The sequence below is a fragment of the Bombina bombina genome, chromosome 1, assembly GCF_027579735.1.
Source record: "Bombina bombina isolate aBomBom1 chromosome 1, aBomBom1.pri, whole genome shotgun sequence".
NCBI lineage: Eukaryota > Metazoa > Chordata > Amphibia > Anura > Bombinatoridae > Bombina > Bombina bombina.
The window spans coordinates 1,196,848,232-1,196,865,822 of NC_069499.1; the positions used below are offsets into that span (position 1 = coordinate 1,196,848,232).

At 38.4% G+C, this 17,591-nt stretch overlaps 1 protein-coding gene across 1 annotated transcript in view; it reads left to right on the plus strand.

Annotated features, from left to right (window-relative positions):
- The window catches only part of DLX3 (distal-less homeobox 3), a 20,443-nt gene extending 3,404 nt beyond the window's left edge, over positions 1–17,039 (plus strand). Inside the window, exons 2-3 of the mRNA XM_053700130.1 lie at positions 697–887; positions 15,623–17,039. Coding sequence (XP_053556105.1) covers positions 697–887; positions 15,623–15,922 — 491 coding nt within the window. The 3' untranslated portion in view covers positions 15,923–17,039. The remainder of the gene's footprint in view (positions 1–696; positions 888–15,622) is intronic.
- The last annotated feature ends 552 nt before the right edge of the window (positions 17,040–17,591 follow it).

The window sequence follows — 17,591 nt, forward strand, 5'->3', positions numbered from 1 at the left end:
TGGTCTTGTTTTATAGATAGATAGATAGATAGATAGATAGATAGATAGATAGATAGATAGATACATAGCTGCTTATAACTGGGCTGTTTAGTTGACTGTATGACTGTCGATGTATATCCAGTCTGTCTGTATACTTCTACCTTTATATAGATTAATTATTTGTTCTGGTATCTGCTTTGGTTCTCTTATATTAAATATTATGGCTGATAGTTTTATATCAGATCGCATGTACCTATCTCTTTATCTTTATTTGCCAATTTACCTGCTTCTTTCTTTACACATGACTATTTATTCATTGTTATATACCTTTTTACATCTACTGTGTTGTGTGTTATACCTCTATATGTAGGGTTGGCTGTCTGCCCTGTGCCTATTACCAAATTCTGCCTCTGACATATGTGTTTTTTAGATCATTTCTTTCTATCCGGATATGTATGCTAGACGCTGTCTTTCCCACCTTTATGCTGAAAATGAGCCTCAGCCTTTGTCATAGTTAAGTTCCGCTTATCTTCTGTATCCCAGGCCTCTTTCTTAGTCTATATTGCATGTATTGTCTTTCTGTCTTGCTGTCTCTACTGTATCCCCAGCTAGTTCACCTGCTCATATATCAAGCACTGTGTCTCTTTATTTAAGTAACATTAGATCCCCAGGATATGATTTGAAATCCAGTTGAAGTTCCTTTCCTCTGTCTTACAGTTTCAGTGAAGGAAGAGCCAGAAACAGAGATTAGAATGGTCAACGGGAAACCAAAAAAGATCAGAAAACCACGAACCATCTACTCCAGTTATCAACTGGCTGCTCTGCAGAGGCGATTCCAGAAGGCCCAATACTTAGCATTGCCTGAGAGAGCGGAGCTGGCAGCACAGCTGGGATTAACACAAACACAGGTAACGCACTAACTCCACAATCAGCTTCTCTCATTCTGTGTTGCAAACCTTAAAGCCAAAATATCAGAATCAGATCACTGAGACTGTCAAGTAGGTTAATAACTTCAAACACCAAACTAGATCTGAGCAAAGTACTGGTGAGAACAAAGTGTCTCCTATACAGACATTTCTAATATAGCAGGACATAGAGACATATTAATGGTATTATAGAATAATAGTATCAAGAAAAATGTATCATTACATTGAATGATAATATGGATAGAGGCAATACTTAAAAGTTGTGATATAGTAGAGAACATAATTAAAGAGGAAGTGTTATAATAAAAGGGAAAGAGTTATACAAAACACTGTAATTAGCAGTTTTACAACATGCAAACATTTGATAACATTAAAAGATATGCAGAGATAACATGTACAAATATAATAAGGATGGATAAAGTAATAAAATATGTTAAATTCAGGGAAATAATATTGAGGACATATGCAATAGCATGAGGGGTGTCATAACATGTAGAGTGGTGGATAACCAAAAAGGAGATTTGCTGAGAAAAATATTAAAATGAACAGTACTGTAATAACATACTAAGTACATAATAAAAGAGAGGCAGAATTACATAGGCATACAGATGTGTATTATTATTGGCTTGGTTACTTTTGCGTGCATGTTATCACATTTTGATCCATAAAACTTTATTAGTAAAACAGGTTTTCATTTCCCAAGTAATTGTGCATAGTGAAAAACAACTTTACAGTGCACTTACATTATTTTTTTCCCCTTCTTTTCCTGTCATTTTTATCTAAACATTGTATTCTTTTTACACTGGCCCCAGAGAAGTTGCAGTGCATTTCACATAATTACAAATCTTAACCCTCCTACATACTTCACAGTGATTGCTTGCTATTTCCCTTTAATATCTGATGCATATTTAAAAAAATGACTTCCTTTATCAGATACTTTAGAATTAAAAGCCTCACTAAACCTGCTACAATCCATTCCTTAAAAAATGTTTTACCAATTTGAAAAGCCATTTTGAACATTGCAGCCCAGCACATCTATGCTGTTCACACAGCACAATTTTATCTTCGTTTTCATAACACATCATAATAGTTAACAAAACACACTTTAAAGCTATGAAACACATTCACATTTAAAATATTGTCATCCGAATGTTTGTTCCTTATTACAATGAAGTTATTAGATAGAAGAAAGTTTCTCATACGCAATTTGTTCTTGTATGATTCAGAAAGAGCATGATGCCACTTTAAACAACTTTCTAATTTTCTTTTGTTATCAAATAAAGCTCATAAGCTCAGGAACGTGCACAAGTCTGGAGCACTAAATGGCAGCGGTTTTGCAAGAATATTATCCATTTGCAAGAGCACTAAATGTCAGCACTATATCCTGTCATGTAGTGCTCCAAACATCTACAGGTATACCTCACTTTACAGCGCTTCACTTTACAGCGATTCGCTAATACAGCGCTTTGTGGAGCTGAAGTTCAACCTCCAAGGATTTTGAAACAGTGCTGTAATCATCGTGAGATTGCGAGAATAGTGAATGGCAATATTTTGTTATGCTTAGTTCACTCTGTTTATAGCATTGCAGTGCAATCTTTGTCTCAGTGCTAGCCTGGCAAATTTTTCTACAGTAATTGTCACTATTTTACAGGTACAGTATTTATTGAATACTAATTGAATACTTGCTGTGCTAGTGTTAAACTAAACGTAGCACTATTGCACCCCTAATATATGTTAGTTCAAACATGTTTTCAAGATTTTAAACACTGAAAAGAAAGCTATAACTGCCTTGTTTCACTTTAAGGCGGTTTTCACTTTACAGCGGGGCTCCGGTCCCTAACCCGCTGTATGAGCGGGGTATACCTGTACGTAGGTATTTTTTCAACAAAGAATACAATAGGAATGAGGCACATTTGATAATAGAAGTAAACTAGAAATGTTTTTTAAAAGTGTATGCTATCTGAATCACAAAAGAAAATACTTGGGCTTTGTTTCCCTGCTGCTACTTAAAGGGATAGTCTAGCCAAAATAAAACTTTCATGATTCAGATAGAGCATGCAATTTTAAGCAACTTTCTAATTTACTCCTATTATCATTTTTTTCTTTGTTCTCTTGGTATCTTCATTTGATTGTAAGCTTACGAGCCGGCACATTTTTGTTTCAGCACCTGGGTAGCGCTTGCTGATTGGTAGCTACATTTAGACACCAATCAGCAAGTGCTACCCAGGTGCTGAATCTAAAAATAGTCCAGCTCCTATGCATACATTCTTGCTTTTTCAAATAAAGATTCCAAGAGAACAAAGACAAATTAATAAAAGGAGTAAATTAGAAAGTTGCTTAAAATTGCATGCTCTCTCTGTATCATGAAAGTTTAATTTTGACTAACTATTCCTTTAACCTCCTCGTCATCTAAAGTGCAGTGGAGTCAAATCATCCCAATCATATCTGATCAGGATGATTGACTGCCCCTGCTCGCCCCCAATTGGCCACACTCAAGCAGGGAGCGGCATTGCACATGCAGCGGCAAGGCCAGGCGGACAGGTTCACGACAGTTAACCTTGTCTGCACGGCCATTAAAGGGACAGCAAAGTCAAATTTAAAATTTTAGGATTCAGACAGAACATGCAATTTTAAACAATTTTCCAATTTACTTCTATGATCTAATTGGCTTAATTCTCTTGTTATCCTTTGTTGAAAGCATTCCTAGTTAGGCTCAGAAGCAGCAATGCACTACTGGGAGTTAGATGGTGATTGGTTACTGCACATATATGCCTCTTTTCATTGGCTAATTCATTGTGTTGAGCTAGCTCCTAGCAGTGCATTGCTGCACCTTAAAAAAGGATACCAAGAGAATGAAGCAATGTGGACAATAAATGTAAATTAGAAAGTGGTTAAAAATGTTTGATCTGAATCATGAAAGAAAAATGTTGGATTTCATGTCCCTTTAATAAATGGGTGGCCTATATCCTTTCCAATTGGCTTCAGACTAGATCCGCCTACAAAACCCAGGAGCTATAATAAAATGTAGGGCTAGACAGAGATATCCTCTGGTCTCAGATAAAGCCATGTGTACATTACTGGTTTGGTGGAGTGGAGGATTGGTTTTGGGTAGAAAGGTTAAAGAATGGAGAAAAAGCAATGAAATGCTAAACTGTGCTCCCAAGCAACAAGAGACATAAATAGATCTATCATTGCATTCACAAAGATAAAGCAGATACATTGAATGGTAGGATTGGAGGTGTAAACGCTCTTTTGGGATTCAGGCACTGTATACAATTTTAAAAAAGTTACCAATTTACTTCTATTATCAAATGTGCTTCGTTCCCATGATATTCTGTGTTGAAGAGAAACCTAGGTAGGTGTCTGGAGCACTAAATGGCAGGAAATAGTGCTGCCATCTTGTCCTCTTTCAAATGAATAACATTCTTGCAAAACAATTGTCATGTTGTGCTCCAGCCACGTGCACGCTCCTGAGCTCCTGAGATAGTAGAAGTAAATTGGAAAGTTGTTTAAAAGTTCATGCTCTGGGGTCGATTTATGAAGCAGCGAATGCTGCTTCCAACCCACTCCCCTTCAGTTCCGCCTGAAGCTGAAGTTAAGAAGCACCGGACTTAAGACCGCTGCTCCTTAACTCGTCCCCCACCTCTGAGGTTGCGTTCAGCAATCAGCCCGATCAAATACGATCGGGCTGATTGACACCCCCTGCCAGCGGCCGATTGGTCACAAATCTGCAGGGGACGGTATTGGACCAGCAGTTCACAAGAACTGCTGGAGCAATGATAACTGCCAACAGCGTATGCTGTCGGCATATATGGATGTGTGGCGGACATGATTCGCTATAGCGGATCATGTCTGTCCGCACCATGATAAATCTACCCCATTATCTGAATCACAAAAGAAAAAAAATGGGTTTCATGTCCCTTTAATAACTTCCATAGATATTTAATAACACAGAGACAAAACAACAGTTATATTATAGTGCACATAGATATAATATACATAGTATTTTGACAACTGAAATATCTGGATAGCGACAAGAGAAATACAAAAACATGGAGGAATACAGCATGGGAAGATATAATGATAAATATGTTATGAGTATTAGGATTACCCAGGTAAAATGGACATTACCCAAGGCAGCTGTGGATAAAACCCAATGTACTGTAATGCCCGCATCAACACTATTGTTTTTGCCTCCGCCTGGGGAGTTGAAGGGGGGGGCGCCCCGCCGATCCTCTGGCATCCACCCCAAGTGCACCTTGGGGAATCTGGTTTACTTTGCCCCCCTTGAAATCCCCAGGGGGAGGCAAAAAGATAGTGAAGATGGGGGAACTACAGTTCCATCATATATATGTTTGAAGCGGTGACTCCATGAAGCGCATGAACTCTGAGGGGATTAATGATCTTATATCGAGCTTTGCCCACAGCCGCTTGGGTAATGTTTGTTTTACCCGGGTAATCCTAGGATTACCCAATATCTGACTTTACCCATAACATATATATATATATAACATGATGAGATAGGGATAGAGATGTACGATTATCAGCTGACATAAGGAAATATATAATAGTACGCAGGCAGATACATTAAAATAAATGAACATATAATGTAAAGCTGACATAAACAGAATGCAGTGTAATATCGAGACATTATTACAACATAAAGCTATAAATAGAAGGTGCACTGATACAATATAGTGTTGAGATTTAATATCATGAAACAATTTAATTTAGCTTTAAAGTGGTTAAAGGCCCAGAGAATTCACCTGTAATATGTAATATTTCCCATCAATATTTAACTAAGCAGTTATGTAGAAAGCAGGGATTAAACCCTTCAGCAATTTACCTCTTCTAAACCTAAAGACTGCAATAATTAACTCCTAATATCAGATGCTCAAAGCTGTAATTCCTTCCTTAAAGGGACAGTCGAGTAAAAAAAAAAACTTTCATGATTTAAATAGGGCATGTCATTTTAAACAATTTTCCAGTTTACTTTTATTACCAATTTTGATTTGTTCTCTTGGTATTCTTAGTTGAAAGCTAAACCTAGGAGGTTAATATGCTAATTTCTTAGACCTTGAAGGCTGCCTCTATTCTGAAAGCATTTTGACAGTTTTTCACCACTAGAGGGCGTTAGTTCATGTGTTTCACATAGATAACATTGAGCTCAGGCATGTGAAGCTCCTAGAAGTCAGCACTGATTGGCTAAAAATGCAAGTCTGTCAAAAGAACTGAAATAAGGGGGCAGTTTGCAGAGGCTTAGATAGAAGGTAAAAAGTGTATTATTATAACTGTGTTGATTATGCAAAATTGGGGAATGGGTAGTAAAGGGATTATTTACCTTTTTAAACAACAAAAATGTTGGTGTTTACTGTCCCTTTAACTACAAACTAATTAATGATTTTATTAACCCTTTCATAAGAGGAAGAGCTATGATTAACACTTTCACTACAAATACCAAACATCCAAAAAGTAGTGTTAGTAGTGTCCTATACCAGACACACACAGAGCACTAATTACCTCCATTCATATAATTAATTAGTCCCTCATACATCCACATCCACACTGAACCAAAGAAGCAATGACCTCTTCACTAATATAAGATAAGTGCACCCACACTTGCCCTTCATGATTTATCATGTTTTTAAACAAACAGAAATATTTTATCTATTCCACTGCATACTGGTAAGTAAAGTGGCTATCTGGGGTCCTCACTCAAGTCTTAAGGTGGGAAGTGTTGTTCATATTAGCACAGGGGTGCCATACATATCCAGTGCTGTACTGTTGTGTGCCCCAAGCTGCTCCCTGCCGGACAATAGCTTCCAGTTGGGCAAAGAGGCAAGGCTATCATAATAAACTTCTTGTCAGGTCAAAAGCTAATGTCTGGTGGGGTTGAAAGCTAAAGAAAGCTGGGGGTGCACATTGGAAGACAATGTTGGTCCCCAGTTAATAAAGCTCTAAACCTTTGGTGAGTACATTGGATCACTTTAGTCCAGAGAGGGAAATCTTTTGTTTCATCCCCTTTGCCACCAAAAGTTTTGCCACTATATTTAGCTTAGAAGTATATAATATTGTATATAATATAGGTATATGAAATACAAAGAGGCAACATTATATAACGACATACAAAGTGCCAATATCTATAATAATATACCCACAGATAGAATAAAATAAAGTATTTTTTTTAACATGCAGACATACTTTACAAAGAGTTATAACATGCATATGTTAACATAGAGAAATGTACGATGCACATATTATGACATAGAAAGAAAAACAGTATGGTTGAAAGGTATTATATGATATAGATAGTTAATTGCACACTTAGGCCTAGATTTGGAGTTCGGCGGTAAAAGGGCTGTTAACGCTCCGCGGGTTTTTTTCTGGCCGCACCATAAATTTAACTCTGGTATCGAGAGTTCAAACAAATGCTGCGTTAGGCTCCAAAAAAGGAGCGTAGAGCATATTTACCGCAAATGCAACTCTCGATACCAGAGTTGCTTACGGACGCGGCCGGCATCAAAAACGTGCTCGTGCACGATTCTCCCATAGGAAACAATGGGGCTGTTTGAGCTGAAAAAAAACCTAACACCTGCAAAAAAGCAGCGTTCAGCTCCTAACGCAGCCCCATTGTTTCCTATGGGGAAACACTTCCTACGTCTGCACCTAACACTCTAACATGTACCCCGAGTCTAAACACCCCTAACCTTACACTTATTAACCCCTAATCTGCCGCCCCCGCTATCGCTGACCCCTGCATTACACTTTTAACCCCTAATCTGCCGCTCCGTAAACCGCCGCCACCTACGTTATCCCTATGTACCCCTAATCTGCTGCCCTAACATCGCCGACCCCTATGTTATATTTATTAACCCCTAATCTGCCCCCCACAACGTCGCCGACACCTGCCTACACTTATTAACCCCTAATCTGCCGAGCGGACCTGAGCGCTACTATAATAAAGTTATTAACCCCTAATCCGCCTCACTAACCCTATCATAAATAGTATTAACCCCTAATCTGCCCTCCCTAACATCGCCGACACCTACCTTCAATTATTAACCCCTAATCTGCCGACCGGAGCTCACCGCTATTCTAATAAATGTATTAACCCCTAAAGCTAAGTCTAACCCTAACACTAACACCCCCCTAAGTTAAATATAATTTTTATCTAACGAAATAAATTAACTCTTATTAAATAAATGATTCCTATTTAAAGCTAAATACTTACCTGTAAAATAAATCCTAATATAGCTACAATATAAATTATAATTATATTATAGCTATTTTAGGATTAATATTTATTTTACAGGCAACTTTGTAATTATTTTAACCAGGTACAATAGCTATTAAATAGTTAAGAACTATTTAATAGTTACCTAGTTAAAATAATAACAAATTTACCTGTAAAATAAATCCTAACCTAAGATATAATTAAACCTAACACTACCCTATCAATAAAATAATTAAATAAACTACCTACAATTACCTACAATTAACCTAACACTACACTATCAATAAATTAATTAAACACAATTGCTACAAATAAATACAATTAAATAAACTATCTAAAGTACAAAAAATAAAAAAGAACTAAGTTACAGAAAATAATAAAATATTTACAAAGATAAGAAAAATATTACAACAATTTTAAACTAATTACACCTACTCTAAGCCCCCTAATAAAATAACAAAGCCCCCCAAAATAAAAAATTCCCTACCCTATTCTAAAATACAAATATTACAAGCTCTTTTACCTTACCAGCCCTGAACAGGGCCCTTTGCGGGGCATGCCCCAAGAATTTCAGCTCTTTTGCCTGTAAAAAAAAACATACAATACCCCCCCCAACATTACAACCCACCACCCACATACCCCTAATCTAACCCAAACCCCCCTTAAATAAACCTAACACTACCCCCCTGATGATCTTCCTACCTTGTCTTCACCATGCCAGGTTCACCGATCCGTCCTGGCTCCAAGATCTTCATCCAACCCAAGCGGGGGCTAGACATCCACTGAAGAAGTCCAGAAGAGGGTCCAAAGTCTTCCTCCTATCCGGCAAGAAGAGGACATCCGGACCGGCAAACATCTTCTCCAAGCGGCATCTTCTATCTTCTTCCATCCGATGACGACCGGCTCCATCTTGAAGACCTCCAGCGCGGATCCATCCTCTTCTTCCGACGACTAGACGACGAATGACGGTTCCTTTAAGGGACGTCATCCAAGATGGCGTCCCTCGAATTCCGATTGGCTGATAGGATTCTATCAGCCAATCGGAATTAAGGTAGGAATTTTCTGATTGGCTGATGGAATCAGCCAATCAGAATATAGTTCAATCCGATTGGCTGATCCAATCAGCCAATCAGATTGAGCTCGCATTCTATTGGCTGATCGGAACAGCCAATAGAATGCGAGCTCAATCTGATTGGCTGATTGGATCAGCCAATCGGATTGAACTTGATTCTGATTGGCTGATTCCATCAGCCAATCAGAAAATTCCTACCTTAATTCCGATTGGCTGATAGAATCCTATCAGCCAATCGGAATTCGAGGGACGCCATCTTGGATGACGTCCCTTAAAGGAACCGTCATTCGTCGTCTAGTCGTCGGAAGAAGAGGATGGATCCGCGCTGGAGGTCTTCAAGATGGAGCCGGTCGTCATCGGATGGAAGAAGATAGAAGATGCCGCTTGGAGAAGATGTTTGCCGGTCCGGATGTCCTCTTCTTGCCGGATAGGAGGAAGACTTTGGACCCTCTTCTGGACTTCTTCAGTGGATGTCTAGCCCCCGCTTGGGTTGGATGAAGATCTTGGAGCCAGGACGGATCGGTGAACCTGGCATGGTGAAGACAAGGTAGGAAGATCATCAGGGGGGTAGTGTTAGGTTTATTTAAGGGGGGTTTGGGTTAGATTAGGGGTATGTGGGTGGTGGGTTGTAATGTTGGGGGGGGGGTATTGTATGTTTTTTTTTACAGGCAAAAGAGCTGAAATTCTTGGGGCATGCCCCGCAAAGGGCCCTGTTCAGGGCTGGTAAGGTAAAAGAGCTTGTAATATTTGTATTTTAGAATAGGGTAGGGAATTTTTTATTTTGGGGGGCTTTGTTATTTTATTAGGGGGCTTAGAGTAGGTGTAATTAGTTTAAAATTGTTGTAATATTTTTCTTATGTTTGTAAATATTTTATTATTTTCTGTAACTTAGTTCTTTTTTATTTTTTGTACTTTAGATAGTTTATTTAATTGTATTTATTTGTAGCAATTGTGTTTAATTAATTTATTGATAGTGTAGTGTTAGGTTAATTGTAGGTAATTGTAGGTAGTTTATTTAATTATTTTATTGATAGGGTAGTGTTAGGTTTAATTATATCTTAGGTTAGGATTTATTTTACAGGTAAATTTGTTATTATTTTAACTAGGTAACTATTAAATAGTTCTTAACTATTTAATAGCTATTGTACCTGGTTAAAATAATTACAAAGTTGCCTGTAAAATAAATATTAATCCTAAAATAGCTATAATATAATTATAATTTATATTGTAGCTATATTAGGATGTATTTTACAGGTAAGTATTTAGCTTTAAATAGGAATTATTTATTTAATAAGAGTTAATTTATTTTGTTAGATAAAAATTATATTTAACTTAGGGGGGTGTTAGTGTTAGGGTTAGACTTAGCTTTAGGGGTTAATACATTTATTAGAATAGCGGTGAGCTACGGTCGGCAGATTAGGGGTTAATAATTGAAGGTAGGTGTCGGCGATGTTAGGGAGGGCAGATTAGGGGTTAATACTATTTATGATAGGGTTAGTGAGGCGGATTAGGGGTTAATAACTTTATTATAGTAGCGCTCAGGTCCGCTCGGCAGATTAGGGGTTAATAAGTGTAGGTAGGTGTCGGCGACGTTGAGGGGGGCAGATTAGGGGTTAATAAATATAACATAGGGGTCGGCGATGTTAGGGGTAGCAGATTAGGGGTACATAGGGATAACGTAGGTGGCGGCGATTTGCGGTCGGAAGATTAGGGGTTAATTATTTTAAGTAGCTTGCGGCGACGTTGTGGGGGGCAAGTTAGGGGTTAATAGATATAATACAGGGGTCGGCGGTGTTAGGGGCAGCAGATTAGGGGTACATAAGTATAACGTAGGTGGCGGTCGGCAGATTAGGGGTTAAAAATTTTAATCGAGTGGCGGCGATGTGGGGGGACCTCGGTTTAGGGGTACATAGGTAGTTTATGGGTGTTAGTGTACTTTAGGGTACAGTAGTTAAGAGCTTTATAAACCGGCGTTAGCCAGAAAGCTCTTAACTCCTGCTATTTTCAGGCGGCTGGAATCTTGTCGTTAGAGCTCTAACGCTCACTGCAGAAACGACTCTAAATACCGGCGTAAGGAAGATCCCATTGAAAAGATAGGCTACGCAAATGGCGTAGGGGGATCTGCGGTATGGAAAAGTCGCGGCTGTAAAGTGAGCGTTAGACCCTTTAATCACTGACTCCAAATACCAGCGGGCGGCCAAAACCAGCGTTAGGAGCCTCTAACGCTGGTTTTGACGGCTACCGCCGAACTCTAAATCTAGGCCTTAGAATTCTATGGATTTCTAATGTGGATCGATATAGTAGTATGACATGGAATAGGCATAAAAACATGCAGATGATTATTATTATTATACTTTATTTATGAAGCACCAACATATTCGCAGCGCTGTCCATGGATACAATTCATTTAAATAAAACAATGTTATAAAACTTGTAAGAGACAAGACAACATTTACAAACACATATAGGAGGAATTGAGGGCCCTATTCCTGTGGGAACTTACAACCTAGAAGGGTAAGAGGTTGAGAAACAGGAGGTGAAGACTGAAACATTGAGAAAGATGTTAATGAAAAGTTAAAGATGTTAATGAAAAGGTAGATGAGGGAAATGTGGTTAGGTAAGTGAAATTAATTTATTATTGAGCTGGTAGGCTTCTCTGAACAGAAAAGTCTTTAGGGAGCATTTAAAGGAAGAAAGATTTGGGCAAAGCCTGACAGCACGAGGGAGAGTGTTCCAGAGGGCAGGTGCTGCATGACAGAAGTCCTGCAGTCTAGCATGAGAAGAGGTGATAGTCGAGTATGCAAGTAGCAGGTCATTGGTGGATCTTAGTGGACGGGCTGGAGTATACTTGTTTATTAGAGAGGATATGTAGAGGGGAGCAGGGTTGGTGAGAACTTTGTATGTAAGGGTGAGAATTTTTAATTTAATTCTGCTGTGAATGGGGAGCCAATGAAGGGACTCGCAGAGAGGGTCAGCAGAAACAGAGCAACGGGAAAGGTGAATTAGCCTGGCAGAGGCATTTAGGATGGATTGAAGGGGGGAGAGGCGGGAAAGAGGAAGGCCAGTAAGTAGGTTATTGCAGTAGTCAAGTCGGGAAATAACAAGGGAGTGGATTATATGCTGTGTGGTGTTAGCGCTCAGAAAAGGGTGAATCTTTGAAATATTGTGTAGATGGTTGTGGCAGGATGTAGAAAGTGATTGGATGTGGAGGAAGAAGGATAGTTTTGAGTTAAGAGTAACTCTGAGGCAGTGGACTTGCGGACGATGGGGAAATGGTGATGCCATCAACAGGGATAGAGAAATCAGAAGTCGGCATAGAGCTTGAGGGGGGGTAAGAAGGAGCTCAATCTTGGACATGTTAATCTTTAGGTGGTGAGAGGCCATCCAGGAAGAAATACCAGATAAGAAGTTGTTGACATGAGAAAGGAAAGAGGGAGAGAGAGCAGGGGTGGAGAGGTAGATCTGGGTGTCATCATCGAGGTGATATTTGAAGTCATAACTGTTGATAAGTTTACCCAGTGAAGAAGTATAAATGGAGAAGAGTAGGACCCAGAACAGATCCTTGAGGTACTCCAACAGAAAGAGGCTTTGGAGAGAAGGAGTCGCCAGCAAATGACACAGAAAATGACCTGTGAGAAAGATAGGAGTGAATCCAGGAAAGAGCAGTGTCACAGAGGCCAAAAGAGCTAAGGGTCTGTAGGAGGAGGGGGTGGTAACCTGTGTCGAAGGCAGCTGAGAGGTCAAGTAAGATGAGTATAGAATAGTGGCCAATATTTTTAGCAGAGAGAAGATTGTTAGTAACTTTGGTAAGGGTAGTCTCAGCTGAGTGTTTGGGGCGGAATCCAGATTGCAGGGGAGTTGGTGGACAGGAAGTGGGTTAGGCGATTGTAAACTAGTTTTTCAAGGAGTTTTGATGTTAGTGGAAGCTGTGATATGGGGCGGTAGCTTTCAGGAGAATTAGGGTCGAGGGAGGGTTTTTGACTATGGAAGTGACTTTTGCATGTTTAAAGGAAGATGGGAATGAGCCAGTAGAGAGAGATAGGTTGAAGATGTGAGTAAGAGCAGGAGTGAGGGCGGAAGACAGGGAGGGTATTAGATGGGAAGGGATAGGGTTGAGCGGGAAGGTAGTGAGGCGTGAGGATGATAGTAAGGAAGAACCTTTATTCTCAGTGGCTAGATGGAAGATGCAGAGGGTGGCAGATGGAGTAAATGGGCCTGTTGTTGGAATATTGCAGGTTGGTGTTGGGATTTTGCTTTGGATAGTACGTGTTTTGTATAAAAAGTAGTCTGCCAGGTCTTCAGCACTAAAGACAGATGGGGGGTGGAGCAGGTAGGTAGTAGAGGAGAGATTTAAAGGTGGAGAAGAGTCATTTAGGGTTTGAGGAAAGAGTAGATATGAGAGAAGAGAAGTAGGTTTGCTTGGCTAAGTGAAGGGCAGAAGTGTATGATCGAAGAATAAACTTATAATGTATGAAATCAGGTTCAGAGTGAGTTTTCCTCCAGACACGCTCAGCAGTACGGGAACATTCTTGCAAATAGCGTGTTTGCTAAGAGTTCCAGGGCTGCAACTGGCGGCGTGATATTTTGCGTAGTCGGGGAGGGGCAAGTGTGTCTAGTGCAGAAGAGAGAGTTTTGTTATAGTGGGCTGCAGCGAGATTAGGGCAGATTATAGTGGAAGTGTAAGGGAGGAGATCTTGAATGATTTTTGAAAATTGGAGCGGATCCACAGCATGTAGGTGCAGGGGCGGGATGGAGAAGGGGGTTTAGCTGTTGCATTAATATTATAGGGGACCAGATGATGGTCTGAATTGGGAAAAGGGTGACAGGTTAGGTCAGATATAGAACAGAGGTAGGAAAATACCAGGTCGATGGATTGTCCATCATAATGAGCAAGGAATAGGGTGGATTGTGAGAGACCGAAGGTGGATGTGAGTGAAAGTAGTTTAGAGGCCGCAGGGGCAGATGGGTTGTCAATGAGAATGTTGAAGTCACAAATAACCTAAAAATATCCAATAACATAGATATATAATAATATGAATATAGAAGTATGGAACATGCATAAGGCTTATAACATGTGTCAAATATAACGTATATATATATATATATATATATATATATATATATATATATATATATATATACACGTATAAGGGCCTGGTTAGTCATCATGTTGGGACATTAAGAAGCCCAAGTGTGCTGTTCATATAATAACTGAGACTTATATACATATAAAGTGGAAAAATATACACAAACTATGGTGGCCCATAGTGTTGTCTCTGAATATTCCAGTGTATGAGAAATCATTGGGAAAATCATAATACATTTATGAAATAATACTGAAAATTATATAGTGCCTTTGGTACTAGAACAGGTAAACATGAAGTCCACATAAGGGGTCAGTAGACTGGATTCTCTGTGGTTTCGGAATGGTATCATTTTGATGACTCAGTAAAACATATTTGGCCCTTCCCAGACAGAAATAACGTTTGGATTGGCAATAAGGACAAACATATCAAAGGCTGTGCCATTTCCAAAAGCCTTGTATGTAAAAACTTTCCTCCCAGTGTATATGTCAGATGAGGTATAGGAGGAGAGATGGCTGGGTTGGGCTTCTCTAAGGTACATGGTTTGGGAGAGCTGGGTGTTGTTATCCTGAGGCTTCCTTTGCTTGATTTACAAAACAAGAACCTGCTGTGAAACTGGGTTTGGTCCTTTAGGAGAAGAGTTTGGGATGACTCACAGGGCGGGGGAATCTGGAGAGAGGTGAAAAGACAGGGTGGGGGAAGGGACTGGAGAGAAGGGAAACATGTCCTGAGCCACAGCATTAGTCCCAAGTCACGTGAAATAATGACAGTGACATGTTATAGAGGTTAGTCTCTTCTATGTTACTGATATATTTAAGGTGGTTGGTCACACTGGCAGGTTTATGCAAATGCCAGGGATATTATAAACAGCTTCTAATGAAAATTGTTAAAAAAGTAAACTTTTGTCTTTTTATAAAGGGACATTCAAGCAAGTTTTGAAATGAGCATGAATATGAGTGTATTTTAGTTTTTAAGAATTTTTGCAAAATATATTTATAGCCAATACATGTCACCACCATCATTTTGAGCAATGAGGCACACACACATATATATATATATATATATATATATATATATATATATATATATATATATATATATATATATATATATATATACATACAGTATATATATAATATACATACATATATACACATTTTGATAGCAAGAGAAAAGTGATATTTTGCCTTATAATATACTAATCATTTTCCAATGAAATCTTTTAGTTATTTTTATATATTAAGGAATAGTTAGGCTTCTGCAAATCATTGCATTGTTTTATTGATAAGACTGAACAACTCAATAACTATATTTTACTTGACTTTAGGTAAAGATCTGGTTTCAAAACCGGAGATCAAAGTTCAAGAAGCTTTACAAGAATGGAGAGGGGCCGAATATGGAACACAGTCCGAATAATAGTGACTCTATGGCTTGCAATTCACCGTCATCTCCACCAATTTGGGAAAACGATCGAAGTAGGACCCCTCAGCAGCCAAGTCTTCCTCATTGCGCCTCTCCCAACTATCTGGAGAACTATAATCCATGGTTTAGCCAGCAGAATCAGGTTGGACCTCATGTACAGTCTTCAGAAGCTGTGCACCAACCCCCACCCAATACAGTATATTAAGTGATAATGACACTGGAGGTCATCAAGCAGACGTGGCCTAAATGTGTACAGTATTGGGTGCCCTACCAAACCTATGATGAAGGGTTTGTTGCAGTAGTTTTTGAGTTATGGAGCCATGACATTTATGCTGGACAACACATTCAGCACAAGATTATCTCATGTAATCTGATATACTTTTGGAAGGACTGAAAAAGTGGCTTTTTACCTTAAAATATCAATTCTGAACAACAAAATATCATAAGCTCAAGATTGTGGATGGCAATAACAATTTAGCATTGTTACACCTTCTACGGGACTTAAAGTTCTTAAAGTTGCCAGTATCTGCCTTAAAATATAATCTCATTGGTTTTATAAATAATGTAAAAATGGGGTGGGTTTAATATATTAGAACTGTAGCCAGATAATTAGGTAATCTCAGCAGACCCAATCTGTTGAATTTTGAAAGAATCATGATTCAAGAGAACACCAAAAACAATCTGAATATTCAGCGACACACCAAATACCTTAGCTTCTTGTCTTTAATTGGACAACTGCTCCAAGTAGACGTTGAAGAGCAAACCTAAATAATAAAGGTGTCATATGCTACAATATCAAAATCTGAAGAATGTTGGAAGCTTTATCCAGAACTCTCATATTTCCCACTCCTGGCAACTGAGAGAATGTAAAGTTTGCGCACTAAGCATTTCTTAGTTTAAATTCAATATCAAGAAATGTGAAATAGGGAATTTATTTAAGACTTTTGAGTGTCATCCCAAATGGGAAGGGAAGAGTATCTGAGATTAAATCTTTGAATTAGTACTGTGGTGCATTGTGTAGCAATGTTTTGCAGACCTGTTTGTTAATGAAAAGGTTAAAGGTTACAGAATAACTCCCTGGTAATTTAAAATGATCTTTTTTATTTAAATAAACAAAGTTAGATCTTTGTTGTATCATCAAAAATGTTTGGTGTCATAGTAATATTTAAAAAAAAGAAAAATGTGGGAGTTCTAACTTATTTTTGTAATATATTTGACTTATGTTTTGAAGTATGATGTATGGAAACCATGTTTGGATTGGGGGGAGGGGGTCAAAGAATGTCATGGTATGATTAAAAATAAAATCTACATTTTGTCATTAAGGCTTTAGGTTTTATTTTGGATTCTACAAAATTAGTGAAAAAATATTGTACCCTTTTAAGAGGTTTACTTGTACATATAGGTGTGAACATGAAAAATGATTCTACAAAAATTGTAACATTAAAACTTTGGTTAAAATGTGTCATCTATGAGGACAAACATTTGGAATTTAGAAATGTATATGTAGTGGAAAAGTGAGAAAGAATGCAGGACAAAAGACAATAATGACAGAGGAAAGGGAACTGAGAGGTATTATTTCAGGTGATTTAAAGATAGGGAAGCAACTCAGCAATACAACAGGAAAATCCAGTTGGATTACTGGAAACAAGAGGTATTAGCAACAGCAAAAAAAGAGATACTACAAACAGTATATAGATTATCGGACACAATGAATGCTTACATAGAATAACATATTCAAAACAATTCACAAAGTGACTTAAATATTTAATGATCTAAACAGAATTTAAACTGCAACAATATAACATTATATGGTACTGTGGATATTATGCTGAATGATGATATAGAAACACATCAAAAGGAAGCATGTTTAGTAT